Source organism: Monodon monoceros, unplaced genomic scaffold (assembly GCF_005190385.1).
Source record: "Monodon monoceros isolate NGI ecotype Baffin Bay Population unplaced genomic scaffold, NGI_Narwhal_1 Super_Scaffold_18, whole genome shotgun sequence".
NCBI lineage: Eukaryota > Metazoa > Chordata > Mammalia > Artiodactyla > Monodontidae > Monodon > Monodon monoceros.
This window is the reverse complement of record NW_021703774.1, coordinates 65,791,584-65,817,150: the sequence shown is the minus strand read 5'-3', so window position 1 is coordinate 65,817,150 and position 25,567 is coordinate 65,791,584. Positions and strand designations below refer to the sequence as shown.

At 45.4% G+C, this 25,567-nt stretch overlaps 1 protein-coding gene across 1 annotated transcript; it reads right to left on the bottom strand.

The window, feature by feature from the left end:
* Positions 1 to 13,249: 13,249 nt before the first annotated feature.
* Positions 13,250 to 24,256, bottom strand: LOC114899153 (T-lymphocyte surface antigen Ly-9-like; the record flags this gene model as incomplete). The annotated part of the gene is given in 7 exon segments (XM_029229613.1): positions 13,250 to 14,597; positions 16,181 to 16,210; positions 16,213 to 16,290; positions 16,293 to 16,445; positions 17,181 to 17,453; positions 20,062 to 20,412; positions 24,157 to 24,256. Coding segments are annotated over 7 exon segments (1,059 nt in total), but the record flags the coding sequence as incomplete, so codon positions are not given.
* Positions 24,257 to 25,567: the final 1,311 nt, after the last annotated feature.

The following is a 25,567-nucleotide window of genomic DNA, read 5'->3' as shown; positions in this document are numbered from 1 at the left end:
CTGAATTTTTATCCCCTCCTCATGTTTACTGTTTTTGACATCATATTTTACATCTTTTTGTTTTGTGTATCCCTTAACTATTTATTGCAGATAGAGATGATTCTACTACTTTTGTCTTTTACCTTTCCTACTCACTTTATACATGGCTGATCTGCTACCTTTACTGTATATTTGCCTTTACCAATGAGATTTATCCTTTCATAAGTTTCATGTTTCTAGTTGTGGCCTTTCTTTTTCACTTAGTGAAGTCCCTTTAACATTTCTTATAAAGCTGGTGTGGTGTGAACTCTTTTAGCTTTTGCTTGTCTGTAACACTTTTGATTTCTCCATTAAAACTGATTGAAAGGGGCTTCCCTGGTGGCACTGTGGTTGAGAGTCCGCCTGCCAATGCAGGGGACACGGGTTCGTGCCCTGGTCCGGGAGGATCCCACATGCCGCCGAGCGGCTGGGCCCGTGCGCCATGGCCGCTGGGCCTGTGCGTCCGGGGCCTGTGCGTCCGGAGCCTGTGCTCCGCAGCGGGAGAGGCCACAACAGTGAGAGGCCCGCGTACGGCAAAAAAAACTGATTGAAAGCCTTGCTGGGTAGAGTATTCTTGGTTGTAGGTTTTTCCCTTTCATCACTTTAAATATATTGGGCCACTCCCTTTTGGCCTACAGTGTTTCTGCTGAAAAATCAGGTGATATATGGGAGTTTCCATGAATGTAATTGTTGCTTTTCCTTGCTGCTTTTTTTTTTTTTTTACATCTTTATTGGAGTATAACTGCCCTACAATTGTGTGCTAGTTTCTGCTTTATAACAAAGTGAATCAGCTATACATATACATATGTTCCCATATCTCTTCCCTCTTGCGTCTCCCTCCCTCCCACCCTCCCTATCCCACCTCTCCAGGTGGTCACAAAGCACCGAGCCCATATCCCTGCACTACGCAGCTGCTCCCCACTAGCCACCCACTCCACATTTGGCAGTGTGTATATGTCCATGCCACTCTCTCGCTTTGTCACAGCTTACCCTTCCTCCTCCCCATATCCTCAAGTCTATTCTCTAGTAGGTCTCTGTCTTTATTCCTGTCTTACCCCTAGGTTCTTCATGACATTTTTTTCCCCTTAAATTCCATATATATGTGTTAGCATAGGGTATTTGTCTTTCTCTTTCTGACTTATTTCACTCTGTATGACAGACTCTAGGCCCATCCACCTTATTACAAATAGCTCAATTTCGGGGCTTCCCTGGTGGCGCAGTGGTTGAGAGTCCGCCTGCTGATGCAGGGGACGCGGGTTCGTGCCCTGGTCCGGGAGGATCCCACATGCCGCGGAGCAGCTGGGCCCGTGAGTCATGGCCGCTGAGCCTGCGCATCCGGAGCCTGTGCTCCGCAACGGGAGAGGCCGCAACAGTGAGAGGCCTGCGTACCGCAAAAAGACAAAAACAAACAAATAGCTCAATTTCCTTTCTTTTTATAGCTGAGTAATATTCCATTGTATATATGTGCCACATCTTCTTTATCCATTCATCCGATGATGGGCACTTAGATTGTTTCCATCTCCGGGCTATTGTAAATAGAGCTGCAATTAACATTTTGGTACATGACTCTTTTTGAATTATGGTTTTCTCACGGTATATGCCCAGTAGTGGGATTGCTGGGTCATATGGTAGTTCTATTTGTAGTTTTTTAAGGAACCTCCATACTGTTCTCCATAGTGGCTATACCAATTCACATTCCCACCAGCAGTGCAAGAGTGTTCCCTTTTCTCCACACCCTCTCCAGCATTTATTGTTTCTAGAGTTTTTGATGATGGCCATTCTGACTGGTGTGAGATGATATCTCATTGTAGTTTTGATTTGCATTTCTCTAATGATTAATGATGTTTAGCATTCTTTCATGTGTTTGTTGGCAGTCTGTATATCTTCTTTGGAGAAATGTCTATTTAGGTCTTCTGCCCATTTTTGGATAGGGTTGTTAGTTTTTTTGTTATTGAGCTGCATGAGCTGCTTGTAAATTTTGGAGATTAATCCTTTGTCAGTTGCTTAATTTGCAAATATTTTCTCCCATTCTGAGGGTTGTTTTGGTCTTGTTTATGGTTTCCTTTGCTGTGCAAAAGATGCTACAAATAGATGGAGAGATAGACCATGTTCTCAGATTGGAAGAATCAACATTGTGAAAATGACTCTACTACCCAAAGCAATCTACAGATTCAATACAATCCCTATCAAACTACCACTGACATTTTTCACAGAACTAGAACAAAAAATTTCACAATTTGTATGGAAACACAAAAGACCCCGAATAGCAAAAGCAATCTTGAGAACGAAAAAAGAGCTGGAGGAATCAGGCTCCCTGACTTCAGACTATACTACAAAGCTACAGTAATCAAGACAGTATGGTACTGGCACAAAAACAGAAATATAGATCAATGGAACAGGATAGAAAGCCCAGAGATAAACCCACGCACATATGCTCACCTTATCTTTGATAAAGGAGGCAGGAATGTACAGTGGAGAAAGGACAGCCTCTTCAATAAGTGGTGCTGGGAAAACTGGATAGGTACATGGAAAAGTATGAGATTGGATCACTCCCTAACACCATACACAAAAATAAGCTCAGAATGGATTAAAGACCTAAATGTAAGGCCAGAAACTATCAAACTCTTAGAGGAAAATGTAGGCAGAACACTCTATGACATAAATCACAGCAAGATCCTTTTTGACCCACCTCCCAGAGAAATGGAAATAAAAGCAAAAATAAACAAATGGGACCTTGCTGCTTTTAATATTCTCTCTTTATCTTTAATTTTTGACATTTTCATTACAGTGCATCTTGGTGTATTCCTCTTTGGGTTGATTCTGTTTGGGACTTCCTGGACCTGTGTGTCTGTTTCCTTTCTCATGTTAGAGAGGTTTTCAGCTATTATGACTTCAAAAATGTTCTCTGCCCCTTGCTTTCTCACTTCTCCTTCTGAGACCCCTATAATGTGAATGTTAGTATGCTTGATATTGTCCCAGAGATCTCTTAAACTGCCCTCATTTCTTTTTATTCTTTTTTTTCTGTTCCTCTATACTGATTTCCCTTACTCTGTCTTCCAGATCTCTGATCCGTTCCTCTGTATCATCTAACCTATTGTTGATTCCATCTAGTGTACTTTTCATTTCAGTTATTGTATTCTTCATCTCTGTTTGGTTCTTCTTCATATTTTCTAACTCTTTGTTAAAACTTCTAACTGCTCACTCTGTTCATCTATTCTTCTCCTGAGTTCTATGATGATATTTCTTTTTTTTTTTTTTAATGTTTATTTGGCTGCATCGGGTCTTAGTTGTGGTACATGGGATCTTAGTTGTGGCACATGGGATCTTTCACTGTGGTGTATCAGCTCTCCATTGCAACACGGAGGCTCCTCTCTAGTTGCGGTGCACAGGCTCCAGAGCACACGGGCTCAGTAGTTGCAGTGTGTGGACCCTCTAGTTGTGGTGCGTGGGCTCCAGAGAGTGCAGGCTCAGTAGTTGTGGTGCACAGGTTTAGTTGCCCTGTAGCCTGTGGGAACTTAGTTCCCCAACCAGGAATAGAACTCATGTCCCCTGCATTGGGAGGTGGATTCTTAACCACTGCACCACCAGGGAAGTCCCTATGATAATATTTCTGATCATTACCTTGAACTCTTTATTGGGTAGATTGCCTATCTCCACTTCACTTACTTTTTCTGGGTTTTTATCTTGTTCCTTCATTTTGAACACATTTCTCTGTCCCCTCATTTTGCCTAATTTGTTTTTATTTCTATGTATCCAATAGATTGGCTATATTTCTTGACCTTGGAGAAGTGACCTTCTGTAGGAGACATCATGTGTGTCCCAGCAACACACTCCCTTCTGATCACTGGAGCTATATGCTTTAGGGATGTTCCCTATCTGGGCTGTGTGGGTCCTTATTGCTGTGGGCTGACTACGGTGGATGATCTGGTAGGCGTGACTGGCCCCCAGTTGATTGCCAGGTCCTGTCTTATGCAGAGGCTGCCAGCCACTGGTGGGCAGGTTTTATCATGAGGCTGCTCACTGCAGGACCCCAGGAGGTCCAGGGGCTAGTCTTGGCCCACTTAGGTAGAACTGGGTTCTGGAGTGTGTAGTTACAGAACCAGGGGTCCAAGATCTAATGTTGGCCTGCTGGTGAGTGGAGCTGGATCCTGGGGCAGCTGGCTAAGTTGTCCAAGGTCTCTTGGAGCTGGTATCAGCCTACTGGTGGGTGAAACCCGGTCCTGGGCCTAGTGCAGGCTCACTGTGGGCAGAGCTGGGTCCCAGGTCTCTGCCAGCAGGGCCCTAGGGATTCCCAGAGTTGGTGTTTCAGGTCACTGGTGGGCAGGGCTGGGGCCCAAGGGGTCCTAGAGCTGATGCCTGCCCACTGGTGGGTGAGGCTGGTCCCAGGAAGAGTGCCAGCCCACTGGTGTGAGGGGCTGGCTGGGTCTTAGGCCCTCTGGTGGAAGTGGCTATGGGCTCAGGGGGTCTTTAGGACCAGGCCTGCTGGTAGGTGGGGCTGTGTCCCTGCCCAGCTAGCTTCTTGACCTGGGGCATCCCAGTACTGTTGCCAACAGGCTGGTGGGCTGGGCCAGGTCCCTGCACTAATAAGCTAGAGGGAGGATTCCAAAATGGCACTTGCCCGCACCAGTGCCCAGGTAGTAGAACAAGTTCCCCAAAATGGCTGCCACCTGTGTCTATGTCCCCAGGGTGAGTTCCAGTGGCCTCCTGCTTCTCTGGAGGCTCTCCAAGGTCAGCAGGTAGGTCTGATCCACCCTGGGTCCCAGAGTATGTAAGATCCTCTGTGTCCACTTTAAGAGTGGAGTCTCTAAAAGGAACCCTCCTACACCATTGGTGGGAATGTAAATTGGCGCAGCCACTATGGAAAACAATATGGAAGTTCCTCAAAACACTAAAATTAGAGTTGCCATATGATCCAGTAATCCCACTCCTGGGCATATATCCAGAAAAGATAAAATTCTAATTTGAAAAGATATATGCACCCCAATGTTCATAGCAGCACTATTTACAGTAGCCAAGACATGGAAACAACCTCATCAATAGTCTCTCTGTAAACAGTTATAATTTTGCTGTGCCTGTGGGAGGAGATGAGCTCAGGGTCTTCCTACTCCTCCATTTTCCATTCTATTCCTTTTATGTGTGGGGGGCTATAGTTGTTTTACAATGTTGTGTTAGTTTCTGCTGTACAGCAAGGTGACTCAGCTATATGTATACATATATCACCTTTTTTTGGATTTTCTTCCCATTTAGGTCACCACAGAGCACTGAGTAGAGATCCCTGTGCCATACAGCAGGTTCTCATTAGTTATCTATTTTATACATAGTAGTGTAAATATGTCAGTCCCAATCTCCCAATTCATCCCAACCCCCTTTCCCCCCTTGGTGTCCATACGTTTGTTCTCAACATCTGTGTCTCTATTTCTGCCTTGCAAGCAAGTTCATCTGTATGATTTTTCTAGAATCCATATATATGCATTAATATACGAAATTTGTTTTTCGCTTTCTGACTTACTTTGCTCTGTATGACAGTCTCTAGGTCCATCTACGTCCCTACAAATGACCCAGTTTTGTTCCTTTTTATGGCTGAGTAATATTCCATTGCATATATATACACCATATCTTCTTTATCCATTAGTCAGTTGATGAGCATTTAGGTTGCTTCCATGACCTGGCTATTGTAAATAGTGCTTCAGTGAACATTGGGGTTCATGTGTCTTTTTGAATTATGGTTTTCTCAGGATATATGCCCAGTACTGGGATTGCTGAGTCATATGGTAATTCTATTTTTAGTTTATTAAGGAACCTCCATACTGTTCTCCATAGTGGCTGTATGAATTTACATTCCTACCAACAGTGCAAGAGGGTACCCTTTTCTCCACACCCTCTCCAGCATTTGTTGTTTGTAGATTTTTTGATTATGGCCATTCTGACTGGTATGAGGTGATGATACCTCATTGTAGTTTTGATTTGCATTTCTCTAATAATTAGTGATCTTTTCCAGTGCCTGTGGCCAACTGTATGTTTTCTTTGGAGAAATGTCCTTTTAGGTCTTCAGCCCATTTCTTGATTGGGTTGTTTGTTTTTTTGGTATTGAGCTGTATGAGCTGTTTGTATATTTTGGAGATTAATCCCTTGTCAGTTGATTTGTTTCCAGATATTTTCTCCCATTCTGAGGGTTGTTTTTTCTTCTTGTTTATAGTTTCCTTTGCTGTGCAAAAGCTTTTAAGTTTCATTAAGTTCCATTTATTTATTTTTGTTTTTATTCTCATTATTCTAGGAGGTGGGTCAAAAAAGGTCTTGCTGTGATTTATGTCAAAGAGTGTTCTGCCTATGTTTTCCTCCAAGAGTTTGATAGTGTCCAGTTTTACATTTAGGTATTTATTGCATTTTGAGTTATTTTTGTGTATGGGGTTAGGGATTGTTCTAATTTCATTCTTTTACCTGTAGCTGTCCAGTTTTCCCAGCACCACTTATTGAAGAGACTGTCTTTTCTCCATTGTATGTTATTGCCTCCTTTGTCATAGATTAGTTGACCATAGGTGTGTGGGTTTACTTCTGGGCTTTCTATCCTGTTCCATTGATCTATACTTCTGTTTTTGTGCCAGTACCATACTGTCTTGATTACTGTAGCTTTGTAGTACAGTCTCAAGTCAAGGAGCCTGATTCCTCCAGCTCCATTTTTCTTTCTGAAGATTGTTTTGCCTATTCGGGTTCTTTTGTGTTTCCATAAAAAATTTAAGATTTTTTTGTTCTAGTTCTGTGAAAAATACCATTGGTAATTTGATAGGGATTGCATTGAATCTGTAGATTGCTTTGGGTAGTATAGTCATTTTCACAATATTGATTCTTCCAATCCAAGAACATGGTATATCTCTGCATCTGTTTGTGTCTTCTGATTTCTTTCAGCAGTATCTTATAGTTTTCTGAGTATAGGTCTTTTACCTCCTTAGGTAAGTTTATTTCTAGGTATTTTACTGTTTTTGTTGCAATGGTGAATGGGATTGTTTCCTTAATTTCTCTTTCTGATCTTTCATTGTTAGTGTATAGGAATGCAAGAGATTTCTGTTCATTAATTTTGTATCCTGCAACTTTATCAAATTCATTGATTAGTAATTTTCTGGTGGCGTCTTTAGGATTTTCTATGTATAGTATCATGTCATCTGCAAAGTGTGACAGTTTTACTTCTTTTCCAATTTTGATTCATTTTATTTCTTTTCTTCTCTGATTGCTGTGGCTAGGACTGCCAAAACTATGTTGAATACTAGTGGCCAGAGTGGACATCCTTGTCTTGTTCCTGATCTTAGAAGAAATGCTTTCAGTTTTTCACCATTAAGAATGATGTTTGCTGTGGGTTTGTCATATATGGCCTATATTATTATTTATTATGTTGAGATAGGTTCCCTCTATGCCCAGTTTCTGGAGGGGTTTTATCATAAATTGTTGCTGAATTTTGTCGAAAGGTTTTTCTGCATCTATTGAGATGGTCATATGGTTTTTATTGTTCAATTTGTTAATATGGTGTATCACATTGATTGATTTGCGTATACTGAAGAATCCTTGCACTCCTGGAATAAATCCCGCTTGATCATTGTGTGTGATCCTTTTAATGTGTTGTTGGATTCAGAGGCTAGTATTTTGTTGAGGATATTTGCATCTATGTTCATCAGTGATATTGGCCTGTAATTTTCTTTTTTTGTGACACCTTTGTCTGGTTTTGGTATCAGGGTGATGATGGACTCGTAGAATGAGTTTGGGAGTGCTCCCCTCTCTGCAATTTTTTGGAAGAGTTTGAGAAGGAAGGGTGTTATCTCTTCTCTAAATGTTTGATAGAATTCACCTGTGAAGCCATCTTGTCCTGGACTTTTATTTGTTGGAAGATTTTTAATCACAGTTTCAATTTCATTACTCATGATTGGTCTGTTCATATTTTCTATTTCCTCCTGGTTCAGTCTTGGAAGGTTGTACCTTTCTAAGAATTTGTCCATTTCTTCCAGGTTGTCCATTTTATTGACATATAACTATATGTAGTAGTCTCTTATGATTCTTTGTATTTCTGCACTGTCAGTGGTAACTTCTCCTTTTTCATTTCTAATTTTATTGATTTGAGTTCTCTCCCTATTTTTCTTGATGAATCTGGCTAAAAGTTTATCAATTTTTCTTATCTTCTCAAAGAACCAGCTTTTAGTTTCACTATCTTTGCTAGCATTTCCTTCATTTCTTTTTCATTTATTTCTGCTCTGATCTTTATGATTTATTTCATTCTGCTAACTTTGGGGTTTGTTTGCTCTTCTTTCTCTTATTGCTTTAGGTGTAAGGTTAGGTTGGTTATTTGAGATTTTTCTTGTTTCTTGAGGTAGGTTTGTATTGCTATAAACTTCCCTCTTAGAACTGATTTTGCTGCATCTCATACGTTTTGGGTCGTTGTGTTTTCATTGTCATTTGTTTCTAGGTATTTTTTGATTTCCTCTGATTTCTTCCATGATCTCTTGGTTATTTAGTAGCATATTGTTTAGCCTCCATGTGTTTGAATTTTTCACATTTTTTCCAGTAATTGATATCTAGTCTCACAGTGTTGCAGTCAGAAAAGATACTTGATACAATTTCAATTTTCATAAATTAACCAAGACTTGATTTATGACCCAAGATATGATCTATCCTGGAGAATGTTTCATGAGCACTTGAGAAGAAAATGTATTCTGTTGCTTTTGGATGGAATATCCTCTAAATATCAATTAAATCTATCTGGTCTATTGTGTCAATTAAAGCTTGTGTTTCCTTATTTATTTTCTGTCTGGATGATCTGTCCATTGGTGTAAGTGGGGGCATTAAAGTCCCCCACTATTATTGTGTTACTGTTGATTTCCCCTTTTATGGGTGTTAGCATTTGCCTTATGTTTTGAGGTGCTCCTATGTTGGGTGCATCTATATTTATAACTGTTTTATCTTCTTCTTGGATTGATCCCTTGATCATTATGTAGTGTCCTTCCTTGTCTCTTATAACAGTCTTTATTTTAAAGTCTATTTTGTCTGATATAAGTATTGCTTCTTCAGCTTTTTTTTTTTTTGCATGGAATATCATTTTCCAATCCGTCACATTCAGTCTGTATGTGTCCCTAGGTCTGAAGTGGACCTCTTGTAGACAGCATATATATGGGTCTTGTTTTTTTGTCCATTCAGCCAGTCTGTGTCTTTTGGTTGGAGCATTTAATCCATTTATATTTAAGGTAATTATCAATATGTATGTTCCTATTACCATTTTCTAAATTGTTTTGGGTTTGTTTTTGTAGGTCTTTTTCTTCTCTTGTGTTTCCAACTTAGGGAAGTTCCTTTAGCATTTGTTGTAGAACTGGTTTTGTGGTGCTGAATTCTCTTAGTTTTTGCTTGTCTGTAAAGCTTTTGTTTTCTCTGTCAAATCTGAATGAGAGCTGCTGGGTAGAGTAATCTTGGTTGTAGGTTTTTCCCTTTCATCAATTTAAATATATCCTGCCACTCCCCTCTGGCCTGCAGAGTTTCTGCTGAAAAAGCTGCTGATGACTTTACGGGGATTCCCTTGTATGTTATTTGTTGCTGTTTTAATATTTTTTCTTTTTATTTAATTTTTGTTAGTGTGATTAATATGTGTCTCAGCCTATTTCTCCTTGAGTTTATCCTGTATGTGACTCTCTGCGCTTCCTGGACTTGATTATTTCCTTTTCCATGCTAGGGAAGTTTTCAACTATAATCTCCTCAAATATTTTCTCAGACCCTCTCTCTCTCTCTTCTTCTTCTGGGACCCCTATAATTCGAATATCGGTGCATTTAATGCTGTTCCAGAGGTCTCTGAGACTGTCCCCAATTCTTTTCATTGTTTTATCTTTACTCTGCTCCATGGCAATTATTTCTACCATTCTATCTTCCAGCTCATTTATCCATTCTTCTGCCTCAGTTATTCTGCTATTGATTCCTTCTAGAGTATTTTTAATTTCAGTTATTGTGTTGTTCATCACTGTTTGTTTGTTCTTTAGTTCTTCTAGGTCCTTGTTAAACATTTTTTGTATTTTCTCCATTCTATTTCCAATATTTTGGATCATCTTTACTACCATTACTCTGAATACTTTTTCAGGTAGATTATCTATCTGCTCTTCATTTATTTGATCTTGTGGGGTTTTACCATGTTCCTTTGTCTGCAACATATTTCTCTGTCTTCTCATTTTGTTTAACTTGTTGTGTTTGGGGTCTCCTTTCTGCAGGCAGCTGGGTCGTAGTTCCTCTTTCTTCTGGTGTCTGCCTCCAGTGGGTGAGGCTGGTCTGGTGGCTTGTATAGGCTTCCTGGTGGGAGGACTGGTGTCTCTGTTCTGGTGGGTGGAGCTGGATCTTGTCCCTCTGATGGACAGGGCCACATCAGGTTGTGTGTTTTGGGGTGTCTGTGAGCTTAGTATGGCTTTCAGCATCCTGACTTCTAATGGGTGGGATTGTGTTCCTGTCTTGCTAGTTGTTTGGTGTGGGGCATCCAGCACTGGAGCTTGCTGCCCCTTGGGTGGAGCCGGGTTTTAGTGTTGAGATGGAGACCTCTGGGAGAGCTCTCACTAATTAATATTCCCTGGGACCAGGGGTTCTCTGGTGGTCCAGCGTCCTGGACTTGGCTGTCGTACCTCAGAGGTTCAGGCCCAAAGCCTGGCCAGAGAACTAAGATCCCACAAGCCACGTGGCTTGGAAGGAAAAAAAGGAAGAAAGAAAGAAAACGAACAGACAAACAAAACCCCAAGTCAAATGGTAAAAGCAAAACCAAACAGACAAAAACACACAAAGAGACACACAGACACACAAAAACAGAAAATAAAGGGAAAGAGAGATGACTGAAAAGCAGAGAGCAACCAAACAGCAAATGAACCTGAAAACGAAAACAAACAATACAAATGAAACTAACAAAGACAAAAAACAAATCAAAAGCAGAAAGTAAAGTAAAAAAAAGGCAAAAAAGCATAAAACAAACACAAAATGATCAAAAAAATAAAAACAAAATAAAAGAAATAAGAAAATAAAAGGAAAAAACCCAAAACAAAAGTAAAGTAAAAATAGAAAATATAGTTTAAAAAAGATAAAATCAAAGCCAAACGAAGAAAAAAAACAAAAACAAGGAAAAAACACAATATAACAAAAAAGTAAAGTAAAAATAGAAAAAAATTAGAATATATTAAAAATAAAAGCATAAAAAATAAAAGAAAAATATGTAAAAAATAAAAGAATAAGAAAAAGGACAATGACAGAAAAAACCCAACAACAACAACAACAAAAATAATTGTAAAAATGATAACATTTTCCTGAGGCTTCAGCTGTCAGTGTCCTTGCCCCCTCAGTGAGCCACAGTGAATCCCTGCCTCTACCTGAAGTCCTCCAAAATCTCTAGGTAGTTCTCTGGACCAGCTGTAGGCGCTTTGGGGCCAGCTCAGACTCTGAACTGTCCCAACTCCTGTGTGTCCTTGCCTCCAAAGTCCACAGTTACCTACAAAGTCCACAGCCTTAATTGTGGGAACACTTGTCTATTCAGATATTCTATAGATGCAAGGTTTACCAAGCAGATTGCAGGGATTTAATCGGCTGCTCCTGAGGCTGCACAGAGAGATTTCCCTTCCTCTTTGGTTGCACTGCCCCTGGGGCTTAGCTTTGGTTTTGGCGCCACCTCTGCTTGTGGGCCACCCTCAGGCATCTGTGCCCCGCCCAGGCAAGAAGGGTCGAAAGCAGTGGCTGATTTGGGCTCACTTGCTCACTCAGGCCAGGGAGAGGGAGGGATACGGCAGTCACAACTGGGATGTGTGAGGACTGCCTGTGGCGGCAGGGACCAGCAGGAAGTTGCAACAGCCTGAGGCGTGCTGTGAGCTCTCCTGGGGAATTTGGCCCCAGATTGCAGGGCCCTCGGCAGTGGTGGGCTGCACAGGCTCCTGGAAACGTGTGGGCAGTGACCTGCTCTTGCTCACAGGACCTTTGGTGGTAGGGGCAGCAGCAGACCTGCCTCTGGGGTCCAAGATAGCAGCCGCAGCTCACTCCTGCCTCTGGAGCTTGTGTAGGTTGTGCCCTGCCACCTGTGAGTGCACAGAGATAGAAGCTCCTATGGCAGGCCTGCTCCTCTCCTTGCGCACCCCCCAACAGTGGTCTCTTGCCTCTCTGGCAGGCCCAGGTTTCTTCCCAGACTCCCTCAGCTGTGGTGCATTAAGCCCCCTCAGGCTGTCTTCACACGGCCAACCTCAGACCTCCGAAGCCCGAGCCTCAGCATTCAGCCACCACCCACCCCAGCGGGCGAGCAGACAAGCGTCTCAGGCTGGGAAGTGCTGGTCAGCACTGACCCTCTGTGCAGGAGTCTCTCTGCTTTGCCCTCCACATACCTGTTGCTGTGCTCTCTTCCGAGGCTCTGAAGCTCCCCACCAATCCCCGCCAGTGAGGGCACTTCCTAGTGAGTGGAGACTTTTCCTCCTTCACAGCTCCCTCCCAAAGGTGCAGGTCATATCCCGATTCCTATGTCTCTTTCTTTTTTTTCTTTTTTCCTTTGCCCTACCTGGTTACATGGAGATTTTCTTGCCTTTTTGGAAGTCTGAGGGCTTCTGCCAGCTTTCAATGGAGGTTCTGTGGGAGTCGTTCCACATATAGATGTATTTTTGATATATCTGTGGGGAGAAGGTGATCGCCACATCTTACTCCTTTGCCATCTTGAGAAGCTCCCCACTCCTTTTTAAAAATGTAATGTTCTCTCATGTGTTTCTAGGAATATTAAATACAGGTTTAGGGGCTTTTATTTCATTTTCTCTTGTTCCCTGCATTCTCTCTCTTCCAGGTTCCTTTTTTGTTTTGTTTTTTTTAATTGATTCTGTTTGTTTGGAGGCTGTCTTTCTCAACTGAGGTTTTCCTCAAATATCTTGTGATTCCAGCACCCCATTTACATTTCAGAATAAATCACTAACTACTTGGCTAGAAGATTTGTGTGTAATGGGTGGAGTTTGTCAATCCTCATTCTAAGTGAAATGGGAACCAAGGTAATCAGCTGAGAGTGAAAAAAGAGAAGGAGATGTTCAAGTCCTCTCTCACACCTAAATTATGATTTTGGCTCCATTGTTTATATATGGTTCAAACTCTAGATCAACCTATTTAGCACTTCAGAGCAGCTTCCTGTCAGAACCTCGTAGAAGAGACTTTCTTCTTATTTTAGCTTCTTTCTTTTGCTAGCTGTTGAGCACTCAAGGAAATTTTAAGCTAAAGATCCCATTTTCTTCTTCCTTTATCAAAAGCAGAAAGAAAAACACACACACACAATGGTATAGGTCCCAGATTTTTACGAAACTTCCTGATAGTCTTCAAATCTTAAAAAGAATGTTCTCAACTCTAATCCAACTAGTTATTCATGCATTAAAAAAATATTGAAATATCTACCACAAGCCAAGAACTCTATTACCCTTTGGGTTTACAGTTGTAAACAAAATAGATACAGTTCTTGTCCTCATGGGCTGAATGTCTTGTGGGGGAGAGAGACAATAAACAAGTAAACTAACGTGGTGCTCCAAGGACAATGATGCTTCAAGGATAAAGGACGACGTTGCCTGAAAAAGTGTCAGCATTACACCCCCTACTGGACTCTTAATTGCCCTCCCCACCATGTTGTAATGGTTACAAAATTCCTGAGCCCACCTGGGAAACAGGACCTGTCCCAACTAAGGAAAGGCATATGTCCTGTCCCGCTCCCACTCTATAGAAGGAAGGTATATGTGCCTTGACCAATCAGTAAACGAAATTTTCACCTTGGACCATTCCTTTGTTTTCTGGCTATAAAAACTGAGCAATAGCACATGTTCAGGCTTGAGTGTTCCAGACTACTAGGAAGTCAACACGCTGTTCTGGCAGCGACCCTGCCCTCCAATAAATTCTATCTTCTTTACATTCTGCCTTGTGTCTAGAAATTATTTTCCAACCCTCATTCAGACCACGACAACTAACAAATAAATATATATTTACAAATTGTGATAATTTGACAAAACTGAACTGGGTACAATGACTATGAATAAGTAAGGCCCGCTTCAATAAGGTGGTCAAAGGCTGCTCCAAGGAGATGAAATTTAAGTTGAATCTGGGTCCTCTGAGACCATTTACTTAATTTTTAACAAAAAATAATGTATATGCACAAAATTTAATAGTTTTGTTAATTACGTATTATCATTATATATTAACTATGCTTCAAACCATTCAATTTTTCTTATGTGAATAAGCCCTCTTTTCTTTCTGAACACTTTAAAACAGTTAAGACATAAACAGATTATTTTAAACTGAAGATATGTAGCAGTTTCTTGCTTGTTTTGAGCTCAGTTTGCAAAAGAAATCAGTTTTCCACTTAATCAGAATCGATGTCTCTCTCTCACTCACACCAGGAGATGCTGGTATCAGGTCACACTCCTCTCTCTCTGTGTAGACTTCCTTATCTCTGTGTCTCACAGGGTGACCCTCTTCTCACATTCTTCCTCTTGGCTTCTCCACATGTCAAGGTGAAATCTATTTAATCTGCAAAGCTCCCAGGATCAAAAAGAGAAGAAACTCTTTCCTCAAGGAGCAGAGTAGGAAGGAACCTGAATAAACAATGATCACAGGTTAGGAACTGGGTAAAAGGAAGAGAAGAAAAGAATTGGGAAGACAGGGAAACAGGAGAAGGAGTATTCCAGGAAGAAAAGTCAGAGGTGTGAGTGGGCTGGAGACCCCTTGAGGAAGCTGGATCTGGGGATGGAGCTGAAATGTCCTCCAGGCCCCATAGAGAAGGAGGGAGAATGTTAATGTCTGAAGCCAATTATCCTGTTTCCTTGTGTCCCATTACACCCAGCCTAGGCTGCCCCTTAGAATCTTGTCAGATTCACACTTCAGACACCTATTATTACATGCTGTGTATTGGAGATGCAGAGAAGGGTAAGCATGGGCTTTGTCATGGTTCAGTGGAGAAGACAGACACATGCACAAAGGCCATTATACAGCACGCTCAGTGCTCTCCTAAAGTCATTTACTAGGGTTAGCCGCAGATCGTGATGATTGTAACCGTGAGTTCCCCAAGGGGTGGGAATATATCCAGACCTCTTCTTCACTGTATCTTCAATGACTAGAACAACACAGGGTGCCTTAAAAATGCTCTGTAAATGCGTGTTGCTTAATGAAGAAAGAGGTGCAAAAATATTTATACCTTAGATAGTGGGCAGACATCATAGGGTTTTAAGCGAAAAGAAACACTAGCATGGCTGTCATTTAGAATTAATCCCCTAGCAGCACAGTCAGGAGGATGATTGGGAGGGGAGGGGAGTTAGGAGACCAGGTGAGGAATACGTGAAGTGAGGAAGGTGTGAGCAAGGGCTGGTAGCGTGAGGAAGATGAGGGCTCTAAATAACCAGCTTTCTGCCTTTGGCAACAGGAAGAAAACAAGGGGCGTGGGGAGAGGCATGGGCATGGGGCAACATCAGTCCTGGGAAGGACTGTGACCCGAGAGAAGAGGTCCAGGAGAGAAAAGCCCACATGGCTGAGGAGAGCAGGTCGAGGGTAACAGAATTGAGGAGTAGCCCCTGAGCTTACCTATCAGGATGCTACAAGGGCAAACCAGCCACAAGGGGTTGAGGAGTGAATAGCTGGTGAGGAACCAGAGACAGGGAGCAGAGACAGCTGTTTCAGAAGTCAGTGGAGAAGAGGAGAGGAACAGGTGTGCTTGGACCGAGGCAGTTTCCTGTCATGGCCTGTGGAACCCAGGAGAGGCCACCCTTGCCCACCAGAGGAGCACAGCCCTGTTACCCTCTCGGAGCAGCTCTAGGCAGGAGTAGGGGCTGAGGCTTCTCTGAGGACACAGGCAAGAAGGTCTGGGACCCATCCTCAGTGGGCTCTGCAGGACTGAGTGAGGATGGGGGAAGCACCTTCCCTCAGGGAGTGCCGGGAATGAGCCAATACCCAGCTGAGTCTGCTGCAAGTCCAGGCATGGGGGTCTGGGGCCGACAGAAGGTGGGCAGAGTGGGATGGTAGTGCCAGAACCCTCATCTCCTGCCACCCCAGAGATGCTCCCTCCTGCAAACTAATCCTGCCCTATTTTTCTTTAACCACTCCTAGAACCCTGAGGAAGGCAGGCAGGGATGCTGTGAATCTGGACCGAGTCTGCAGTGAAAGGTTCTCAGAAGGAAGCAGTTACCTGAGCAGAGGGGCCTGACAGGGATGGAGTGGAGCTCTGGCTGATGGGGTTCTTGGCAGTACAGCGATACCTGTCACTGACCCCAGATCTCCAGTACACGCTGAGAGTGGCCCCCCGTGAGACACAACTGCCCCCTGGCCTTGGGGGTCCCAGCTATACTTAACATCCTCTCCAGCCTTGTCCATCCAGCAAGCCAGGGTGATGAAGCAGGTCCCATCCTTCATGATCTGAGAGCTGGCCGTGATATTGGGCTCTTGCAGACTCTCTGTTCCAAGAAGGGATAGTTCAAGCTATGAGAAGGCTCTGGCTTGGCCAAGCAGAGGAGAAGAAAGGTCAGAGTTCAAACGTAGGCCCTCTACCCCCCACCCCCACCATAGCCGCGCAGGGTGAAATCCTTGGTGTTGTTGATCGGGGGACTCTGCAGAGTTATCCAGGCTTTACAGGAGCCAGAGTCCTGCAGCCTCAGGGAGCTGATCTGAAGAGAGTAGTTGTGGCGGAGGACACTCACTCTCCTGCTCTTGGGTCCCTGCATCCCAGCAACAAGGATTGGTTTGCCTGCCGGTCCTGGTTGCAAAATAGCCACAAGCCCTGGAGAGCTCCAGGTAACCTTTTCAACCTCCTGCCCCACCGGGACTTCCAGGGGCAGAGTGGCCGACTTCCCAAGGGTGCTGATCACTATCTCCCCTACTGATTCCCCTCCCAGGATTCCTGGTCCTGCAGATGGAGAGAGAAAACCACAGCTTCAGCGTCAGGGTCTCCCTGGCCACTTGGGCCAGCCATAGGTCCCATCCAGCCCCTCCTGCCCAGACCCCTCCAGCCTCCCCATCAGGTCCAGCGGGTCTCCTTCCTCTCCCCTGACCACACAGACCAACCCTGGCCCCCCCACTCTCTCAAGGGTGTTCGCCCCTCTCCTCGGGGCCTGAAGGGGACAAGACTCCTTCCTCCAGCTTCCGTCCACTCCAGAGCTGCCAAGCAGGGTGTGTGCTTGGGTTTCAGGTACCTGTGCATGAGGGTGGCACCAAGACAGGGAGGGAGCTGTTGTTACTAACTGGGTTCTTGACCACACAGGTAAAGTTCAGAGCACTGTTCCCAGGTCTCAGGGAGACACTGAGGACAGACCCTCCATGGGACACAACAGTCCGGGGCCCCAGGGGTATCCCGCTGTAGGTCACAGTGCCTCCTCTGCTTTCTGCCATGCATGTTAGGATGACGAGGCAGTGTCCATTCCCACTCATCCTAGAGCTCATTGTGACACGGGGCCGGGCCAGCTGCTCTTTGTGTGCAACAAAGAACCAACGGAAGACTGGAAAACTGCTCTGGACCTTCCCTTCACAGGGCAGAAGCAGGAGGCGTGGCTGCCAAGACCCTGCACCACCGTGAATATACATAAGGAACAACAGAGGCAGAAGCTGGCCACGTCTATTCTCAAGCTTTGGGCTTTATAAGGCATGTCACTTAATATCTCCTCAGATTCCCAGAACAATCTTATGAAGTAGGTAGGGAAGGTGTTATATCTACTCTATTAAGTTACTTGCCCAGAGTCTCATCGATCCTAAATCCAATGGATCTGACCTCAAAGCTGAATTCCCACCGTGCACTGAGTAGATGAAGGCTGTCTGTACTGGCAAACAAGGAACCGTGTTGTAATTACATCTTCCTCCAGTAGGGGGCTCTGCAGTATACACTGAGCTTCCAGATGCTGAACCAGGCTCCCAGAGGACGTGGCCCTATGCCTTTGAGGTTTCTCCTACGTCCTTGCATTCCCTTCCACCTCCACTCCATCCCTTCTCACCCCGGGACCAGGCACCCAGATGCTCTCCTTAATGTATCCAGAGTCTCGTTATTTGCCCACCTGGCTCCCCAGGCCAGAATCAGGACGGTTTGAGGGCAGCAGCAAGAGCAGTTGCAGACAACAGACAATCAGGACAGGCAACAAAGCCACAAGGCTTGGGAGAAGACTGCTCTGCTATTGGGCCTCTGCCCTGGGGTCCACCTGACAGTAGCCCCAGGGGCAACTCAACTGTGCAAAATAGGACAACACAGCCCGGAATGTCCCCCAGGAGAAGGCAAGCTGGACATGTCCACTGCTGGGTAACTTCCTGCTGCCTCACTCCAGTGTGTCTTCCATAGACCAGGCCCTGGGATCCAAACCCTTCCCCTGCGACCTCTCCTGCAGGCCCTTGTCTCCTCAGTGTCCTCTCAAGCTCAGGAAGATAAATACAGGGACATATGAGAAATCCAGGGTGTGGCATTGGGGTACCTGAGTTCTATTCCCAGCTCTCTGCATCTTTCTAGCTCTCTGTCACGGATATGTCATTTTTTTCTCTCTGAGACTCAGTCTCCTTAGCCTAGAAATCAAAACCCCTTTCCTGCCTGTTAGCAAGGCTGTCACGAACCGCCACTGACTTGGGAAATACCCTGTGAAGGATGAAAGCCTGGCCCCTTATCATCACTCTTGCCCCAGGAGCCCTCTCTGGAAGACCCCACCTCTGATTGGTTAGCACAGCTTTATATCCTGCCCAGAACGCGCACTGAGCTCATCTTCCCAGAATGACCATCAGCATAGTGAGAGGGCTCTCCCACCACCCCTGGGGTGAACAGTCCTACCCCAGGTCCCAGCAGCCCCTCACCCAGTGTTCCCTCGCCCTGTCTGAGGAACAGGCCACAGCCATTCCAGGCCAATTTATGGCAGAAATGCTTTCTCCCCAACCATGTGAACCTGACCTTGGCAATTCCATCATCCCCGACTTAAAAAAAAAAAAAAATGCCTTCACCTAATAGGAATATTTCCTGTCACATAACCCAGGAAGATGTCTGAGAAGGATATCCACTTTCTCTCCATCACTTAGCTTCCTGTGTTCATCCTCACTCCTCATTGGTACCTTTCCTGCTACCCACTGTAGAGGAACAGCTCTGCCATGGCATCATGGTGACCTTGCCTGGTGAACTTGCCATCCATGGCCTCCTTGCTCCTCAAGCAAAGACTAGAATCATGGCTAATCCGAGTCTTGCAAAAGGCCTTGTGATCCTCCCAGAACACGACAGGAGGGTGGCCTGTGAGGAATTACCTTGAAGCCATCTCCCACAGGCCTCCCACTGGTCCCTCCTGGGAGGCTGTCATGAGCAGTTTGTCATGGGGTTCAGGGCTTCCTGCTCCACCCTCGCAGAACAGAGCTGTTGACTACAAAACCTCTTCTCTGAAGTCTAGAATTTATTTCTCAGCAACCCCCGTTATGTTCATCTGGTTCCTTTTTTCTCAGTGTCATCATTTCTGGGGTGTGGGATGAGGAGCTTTGGCCCCTCTCCTTCTCACTACCTATATAAGTAATAAGCTGTTTGAATCTAAAAGTACCTGACTGTGTCTTCACTGGCCGATCTTGCTGCTGCGTATGCCTGACACGCCCCCCCCCCCCCCCCGCCGACTCCTTGTCTCCTTTGTAGTTTCCCCTGCCAAAACAATCGTTTAAATTTCCTTAAATGAATATGATAATAGTGTTCTCGTACATCTGTACAGTGCTTTACAAAGTTCTTTCCCATGAATTTCATTCTCACAGAAGGTAGCGTTCCTATTTTAGCAAGGAGGAAGCTCAAGGCCACACAAGTAGGTTGTGGCAGAAGCCAGTTCTCAGGGCCTGAAATACCATTCTCTGCCCAGACCCAGCGGTTCTGCTGCAACTGGTCTGGGACACGTCCTGGGCCCCGAGATTTTTCAGGATATTCTCCCAGGTAACTCTATTTTCCATGTTTTTCCTCAGTGAGCACGTGTTAGCCTTTTAATTAGAAAGAAAATGATAAATGTAACCAAAGTGGGAAAGGCTATAAAAATGACTGAAAGACAGTCACCACACACACCCACCTGTTGTCGTTCCCCAGACACTCACCATAGACGTGCAGGCTGTACTCCCAGGCGTGGGTGATGCGGGAACTCCACAGATTAACGTGGGCTCGGTAAGACCCTGCACCCTCCCAGCTCAGGTGGCTGATCTGCAGGGAGCAGCCTGGGCCCACCACACTCAAACGACCCCAGTACTGTGTTTCTGCCTGGTAAAAGGTGTCTGGCCCTCCAGCTTCTACCAAGGTTACCGTGGCTATTACCCCGGGGACCAAACGACACATCCAGTAGATGCTCTCCACCTGCTGTCCATCCTGCAGCTGCAGGGGCAAAATGACAGACCCCCCTAGGGTCCCAGTTACCACCATGGGGGCTGAGTCCTCTCTGGAAGCCCCTGGTCCTGCAAACACAGAACAGAGGCTTCAGAGGCAGCCTATTACATTGGAGGCCACAACAGGCCTGAGAGAGTCAGGGCCATGATTATTATTCCTATTTTAGAGGTGAGAAAACAGAGACCCACAGAATTTAGGTGCCTTGCTCAAGACTGCATAGCTAGTTAGGGATAGAACTAGAACACAACTTGGTCACTCCTCCACACCAAAGTGGTCTCCTTCAGCATTTACATTAATTAACATAGAAGGAAATAATCAATGAAGGCTGTCCTAAGGGTTGCAGGTACTAAGTGTCATGGAGAGTAAGCAAAATTCTTGGGAGGGGCCTATGGGTTCGATGATCTCTGCTGTTTCTGTGAGTCACTCTCTTGCCCATTCAGGGAAAAGGACCAGAACTCACTTAGCCCAGCTCCATCCACAGCAGGAACTGCTTTCCAGCATCCCCCATAATTGCTTATTTGGCCACTTCTGAAACAAAAGCCAGCTCCTCTGAGGCCCAGCCAGGAATCTGGGAACATATCTTTCCAGAGCAGGAGGGATGGTGCTGTGCTAGCCAAGCCAGGTTAAGCGTGGTCCGTGGGACAGTCATTTGGATACCAGCCTATACTGCCCTTGAGAGAAGAGTGTAACACCGGGGCACTAGTCAGACTGCCCAAGTTCAAGCCATTGCTCTACCAGGTGCTAGCTGTGTGATCTTTGGCAGGTTACTTAACCTCTCTGAGTCCTGGTTTTCTCACCTGTGAAACAGGGAGTGCCATCTTCCAGGATTTTGTGAGTGTTAAATGAGATAATGCAAGTAAATGCCTCACTATGGTATTATTAAGACACTTAACGTCACTGAAATAAGTTGGTGACTGCATCTTGTTTGCATCCTTACCAAAACTAGTCAGTGCTCTTGCAGAGAAATGTAAAAAAAAACCACTCCTAAGTAGTGCGACCCACCTCTATTTTTGCAACACCGACACAGTCCCAGGAGGCAGAAAGTCTGAAACTGACTCAGGTCTGCTGCATAGCTGTTTAAAGAGAAGAGGTTGCCTGGCCCAGGGAGGGATGCAGGTCCTGATTCAAACTGGAATCTAGAAGCACTGGCTGCATCACTGATTCCTAGGCCTGGTGGTAAGGTTTTTCTGCTGAAAGTTGAACTGAGAAGTCCTGTGATAGTAGTTGTGGAGAAAAGGGGTAGGAGAGTGGTTGCTGTCTTGTGGGAGTGGGGATTCCACACTGTGGGGATGTACAACATCCTGTGTGCCCACCAGAGAATCCACTTGACGGCCTGGTGTTCATTTCTTCCATGGAGCTGTTCTGGCTCCACTTGGAGGACTGTGCAAATCGGCTGGAAGCATGCCAAGGCAGTGCTGGCACCACCAGATGGATCTTTCTCATCCCAAGTTGGCCCAGGACCTAAAGTCTGGCCTGGAGGAATTCCACCTTGACCAAGCAGCTATGGTCACCCTTGCACCCTTGAGTGCAGTAACTCGTTAAGCCTAGTTCAAGTGCTACTTCCTTTCTGGAGCCTTAGCTGAGCTCCATACTTCCGGTCTGGCCATGCTTTCCTCCTAGTTTCCTTCAGCCTGTGCTTTTGTTGGCTTGTTTTCTTTAAAGCTTTTACTTCATTCTGCCTCATACAACTAGCTGGGTTGTTTGTGTTTCCCCATAGTTCATGAGCTCCCCAAGGACAGGAGAAGGTAGAAGGGAATTAGTATCTGAGCAATAAAGTAAAGTAAGGCTGATGGTTTAGCCACGTGGTTAGGTGCAGTGGGATGTGTGTAGAGCTTCCCTTTCTGAATCCTGTTTCTGGATTCAATGAGGGAAAGAGACACAAAGGGATCAGATCAGTACATGAAACGCCAGTGCCAGACACTGCTGAGGACGTTAAGCACATTATTTTATTTAACTTTCCCAGCAAACTAGTAAGGCCCGTATTTTTATTCCCACTTCACAGATGAAGACCATGAGACTCAAAGAGCTTAAGAAAATTACTTGCCCAGAGTCACCAGCTAGGAAGCAATAGAGGTCACATGAAACCCAAGTTCGCCTGACCCTGAAGCTTATGCTCTGTTGACTACACCGTGCTGTCAGCAGCAGAATTGCACCACACCTAATTCCTCCCTGTGTGCCACTGACCCCTTTCCCCACCACACACACACAGCACAGGACCAGCACACAAGAGGCCTCAATAAATGTTTCTGGAATTGAACCGAAGAAATATGAACACTTTTTAAGGCAGGACCTGTCTCACCCATTCTTTTGCCACGTGCCCTAGGGATGTCCCTGTGAACAGTGACCTCCAAGGGCCTGGCCTGGATGCCCCAGAGGAAGGGAAGCTCACAGATGTGCTTGTTGCTTCATGGAGGGATATGAAAGTGGAGAAAAGGGGAAGCTTCCAGGAATCCGACATCTGAGTTTCAATTCTGTGACTTTGGTTGGGGACACTGTGGCTCTCTGAGTTTCCTTGCTGCTGCTGCATTCCCACCGCTGGGCCGTGCTGACTTCCATTCTCACAGATCACCAGCTGTGTGCCAGAAGATGTCACCTAAGCTCTCAGTCCATCGTCTGTAAAATATGCTTAATACTACCTGCCTTATCTATATCACAAGATTGTTGTGATATAGATCAGATCAGATAGGGATCAGATTATTTAATTTCTTTCTTTCTTTAATAAATTTATTTAATTTTTTATATTTGGCTGAGTTGGGTCTTCGTTGCTGCGTGCGGGCTTTCACTAGTTGCAGTGAGTGGGGGCTGCTCTTCGTTGCGGTGCGCGGGCTTCTCACTGTGGTGACTCCTTTTGTTGTGGAGCACGGGCTCTAGGTGCATGGGCTTCAGTAGTCGTGGCGCATGGGCCTAGTTGCTCCGCGGCATGTGGGATCTTCCTGGACCAGGGCTCAAACCTGTGTCCCCTTCATTGGCAGGTGGATTCTTAACCACTGCACCACCAGGGAAGCCGGGGATCAGATTATTTTAAATTTGAGTAAAAGTTCTTTATAAACTGCCAAGTTTTAAACACATTTAAAGGATTCTACAGCAGGCTTAGGGGACACCCTAAAGGCTGGGGTGGTGGCCACCCTGAAAGCATGTGACCCTGATAACCAGTGCAAGCTGGTTTTCTCCTAAATGAGGATGAAAGCAAAAGACTGAAACCCTGGAAACTAAAAGCAGAACCTGGCCCCTCACCATGGGTTTCTTAAGAGCTCTGTTCCTCTGGCCTCCAGTTCTCAAGCCTGTTTCCTGCCACCACCCAGGTCCTTGGGACCATGGGAGTGAGCAGTAAGAACCCAGAGGGACAGGAACAGCCACAAGGTGCCAGGTTTGAGATCCCCTACTGGAGTCATTTATGCGACAGGAAAGCCCAATTCACAATAAAGGTGACTCTCAGAGGCTTGGGGGAGAGAGCATAAGAGGATCATGCTTGAAATGGCAAGATGCAGGTGAGGTCCTGAAACTGGCTGTGGCAGATCTCCTATCTCATGCCTCCACCATCGGTCTGTCTGGGGACTTCCAGGGTCCTTGTGACTCACCAGCAGAAGAAGTGTGAAAGTGACAGGACACGATCTGGGTTTGCATGGTCTGAGATGATAGCACACACACCCCTCATACGCACGCGCGCACACACACACACACACACACACACACACACACAGAGTCTGGCTCCCAGTGAGGCAGCATCTTCAGTGAAAATGACCCATTGCTGGAGAAACCCAACATGCAGGCAGATAGAGGTGCCTGGGAGGCAGTGGCAAGGACAGACTTACCAATGAAAAGACCTAGGAGGAGCAAGGACCACAGTAGAGAAAGGCCCATAATATGCAGCAGACTGGCCTGCCTCACGACAGCTGACAGGCTGTGTGCATGTAAATATCAGCCCACGAACATTTCCCATTTTTAGACTTCACTGCTTTAATCACATGTAGTTTTTGAGTCACATGCTATGAAAATAAGGGGATATGAAAGAAAGAAGTGTGAGAGGCAGCAGAGTGAGCTATTTAAAAGCCAAAGCTGACGATGTCGCAGCCTTGCTTTAAATCCTTCTAAGGTCCCCCATCCCCTACAAGGTAAAGTCCAGGGTCACAGTCCTGACAGATGAAATCCTTCAGGATCTGCTGGCTTCCCTACATGAGCTCGGCCTCATGTTGTCACCGAGCCTCACGCTTGGTCTCCCACCTCACATACCTTACGATTTCTCACTTTTGTAAATTGACTCCTGCAATTTGGCTTACTGGACTGCCCTAGTCCCTGCCACCTGGCTCACCTGCCTCCCTCTAACATCCTCCTGTTCCCCGACTAAAGTCATCACCACCTTGAGAAAGACTTCGCCTGAAACGCCACACTAGAACAGTTGCCCTCTTCTGGGCCTCTCAGTTTCCCCCTACTAGCCACTATGGTAACACTCAACCTGCTGTACCATGAACATCTGCTTACTTGCATACACTTCCTAGTAGTCTCTCAGCCCTTTGAAGGTAAGGTCTACTTTTTTCACCTTTCAGTCCCCAGTGACTAGCTCAGTATCAGCATATAGTAAGGCCTTAGTTCCTACACGCTTGGTAAGTCCATGAGCAGACACGGAGTCAACAGGCAGAGAAGAACGAGCCCAGAATGGCCCAGAGGCAAAAATGGGAAAGGCACAGGCTTGGCTGTAGCTTCTTAGGCACAGAAACAAGGCTGGAAGAATCCAGGGGACAAGACTTTTGGGACCGCCTCTACCTCCAACCACGAAGGACGACCAGATATCATTTTACTATCTTGCCCTGTTAGTGGTACGGTTGAGGGAGTTGTGTGAAAAGTCCTGGTGTTCCCCTCCACACCAAGGAGTCCTGATGGCTTTGCTAGGCTATGCAGGCTCCTCTGACATCTCCATGAGAATGTGATTGTGACTAGTGTCACCTGTCGCTAGTCACAATCTAGTCAGAAGTAAGGCTCCCTTATTCCTTGGACTTTGATAAGTATCTCCCTGGCCTTCCGTGTGTGGAGGCTAGGTGCCCCGACAAGACTCGAAGAGAATCTATGTTGCTTTTAAGAACATCACCAACGGTCTCCCATCAGTCACATCCCGTAGATCCTTTGGTCCTTATCTTATATGACCGCTTGGTGGAATTTGACATTGGAACACTCCTTACTTGAAACCCTCTCTTGAGGGTGCTGCGGGATGCTATTCTCACTGGGTTC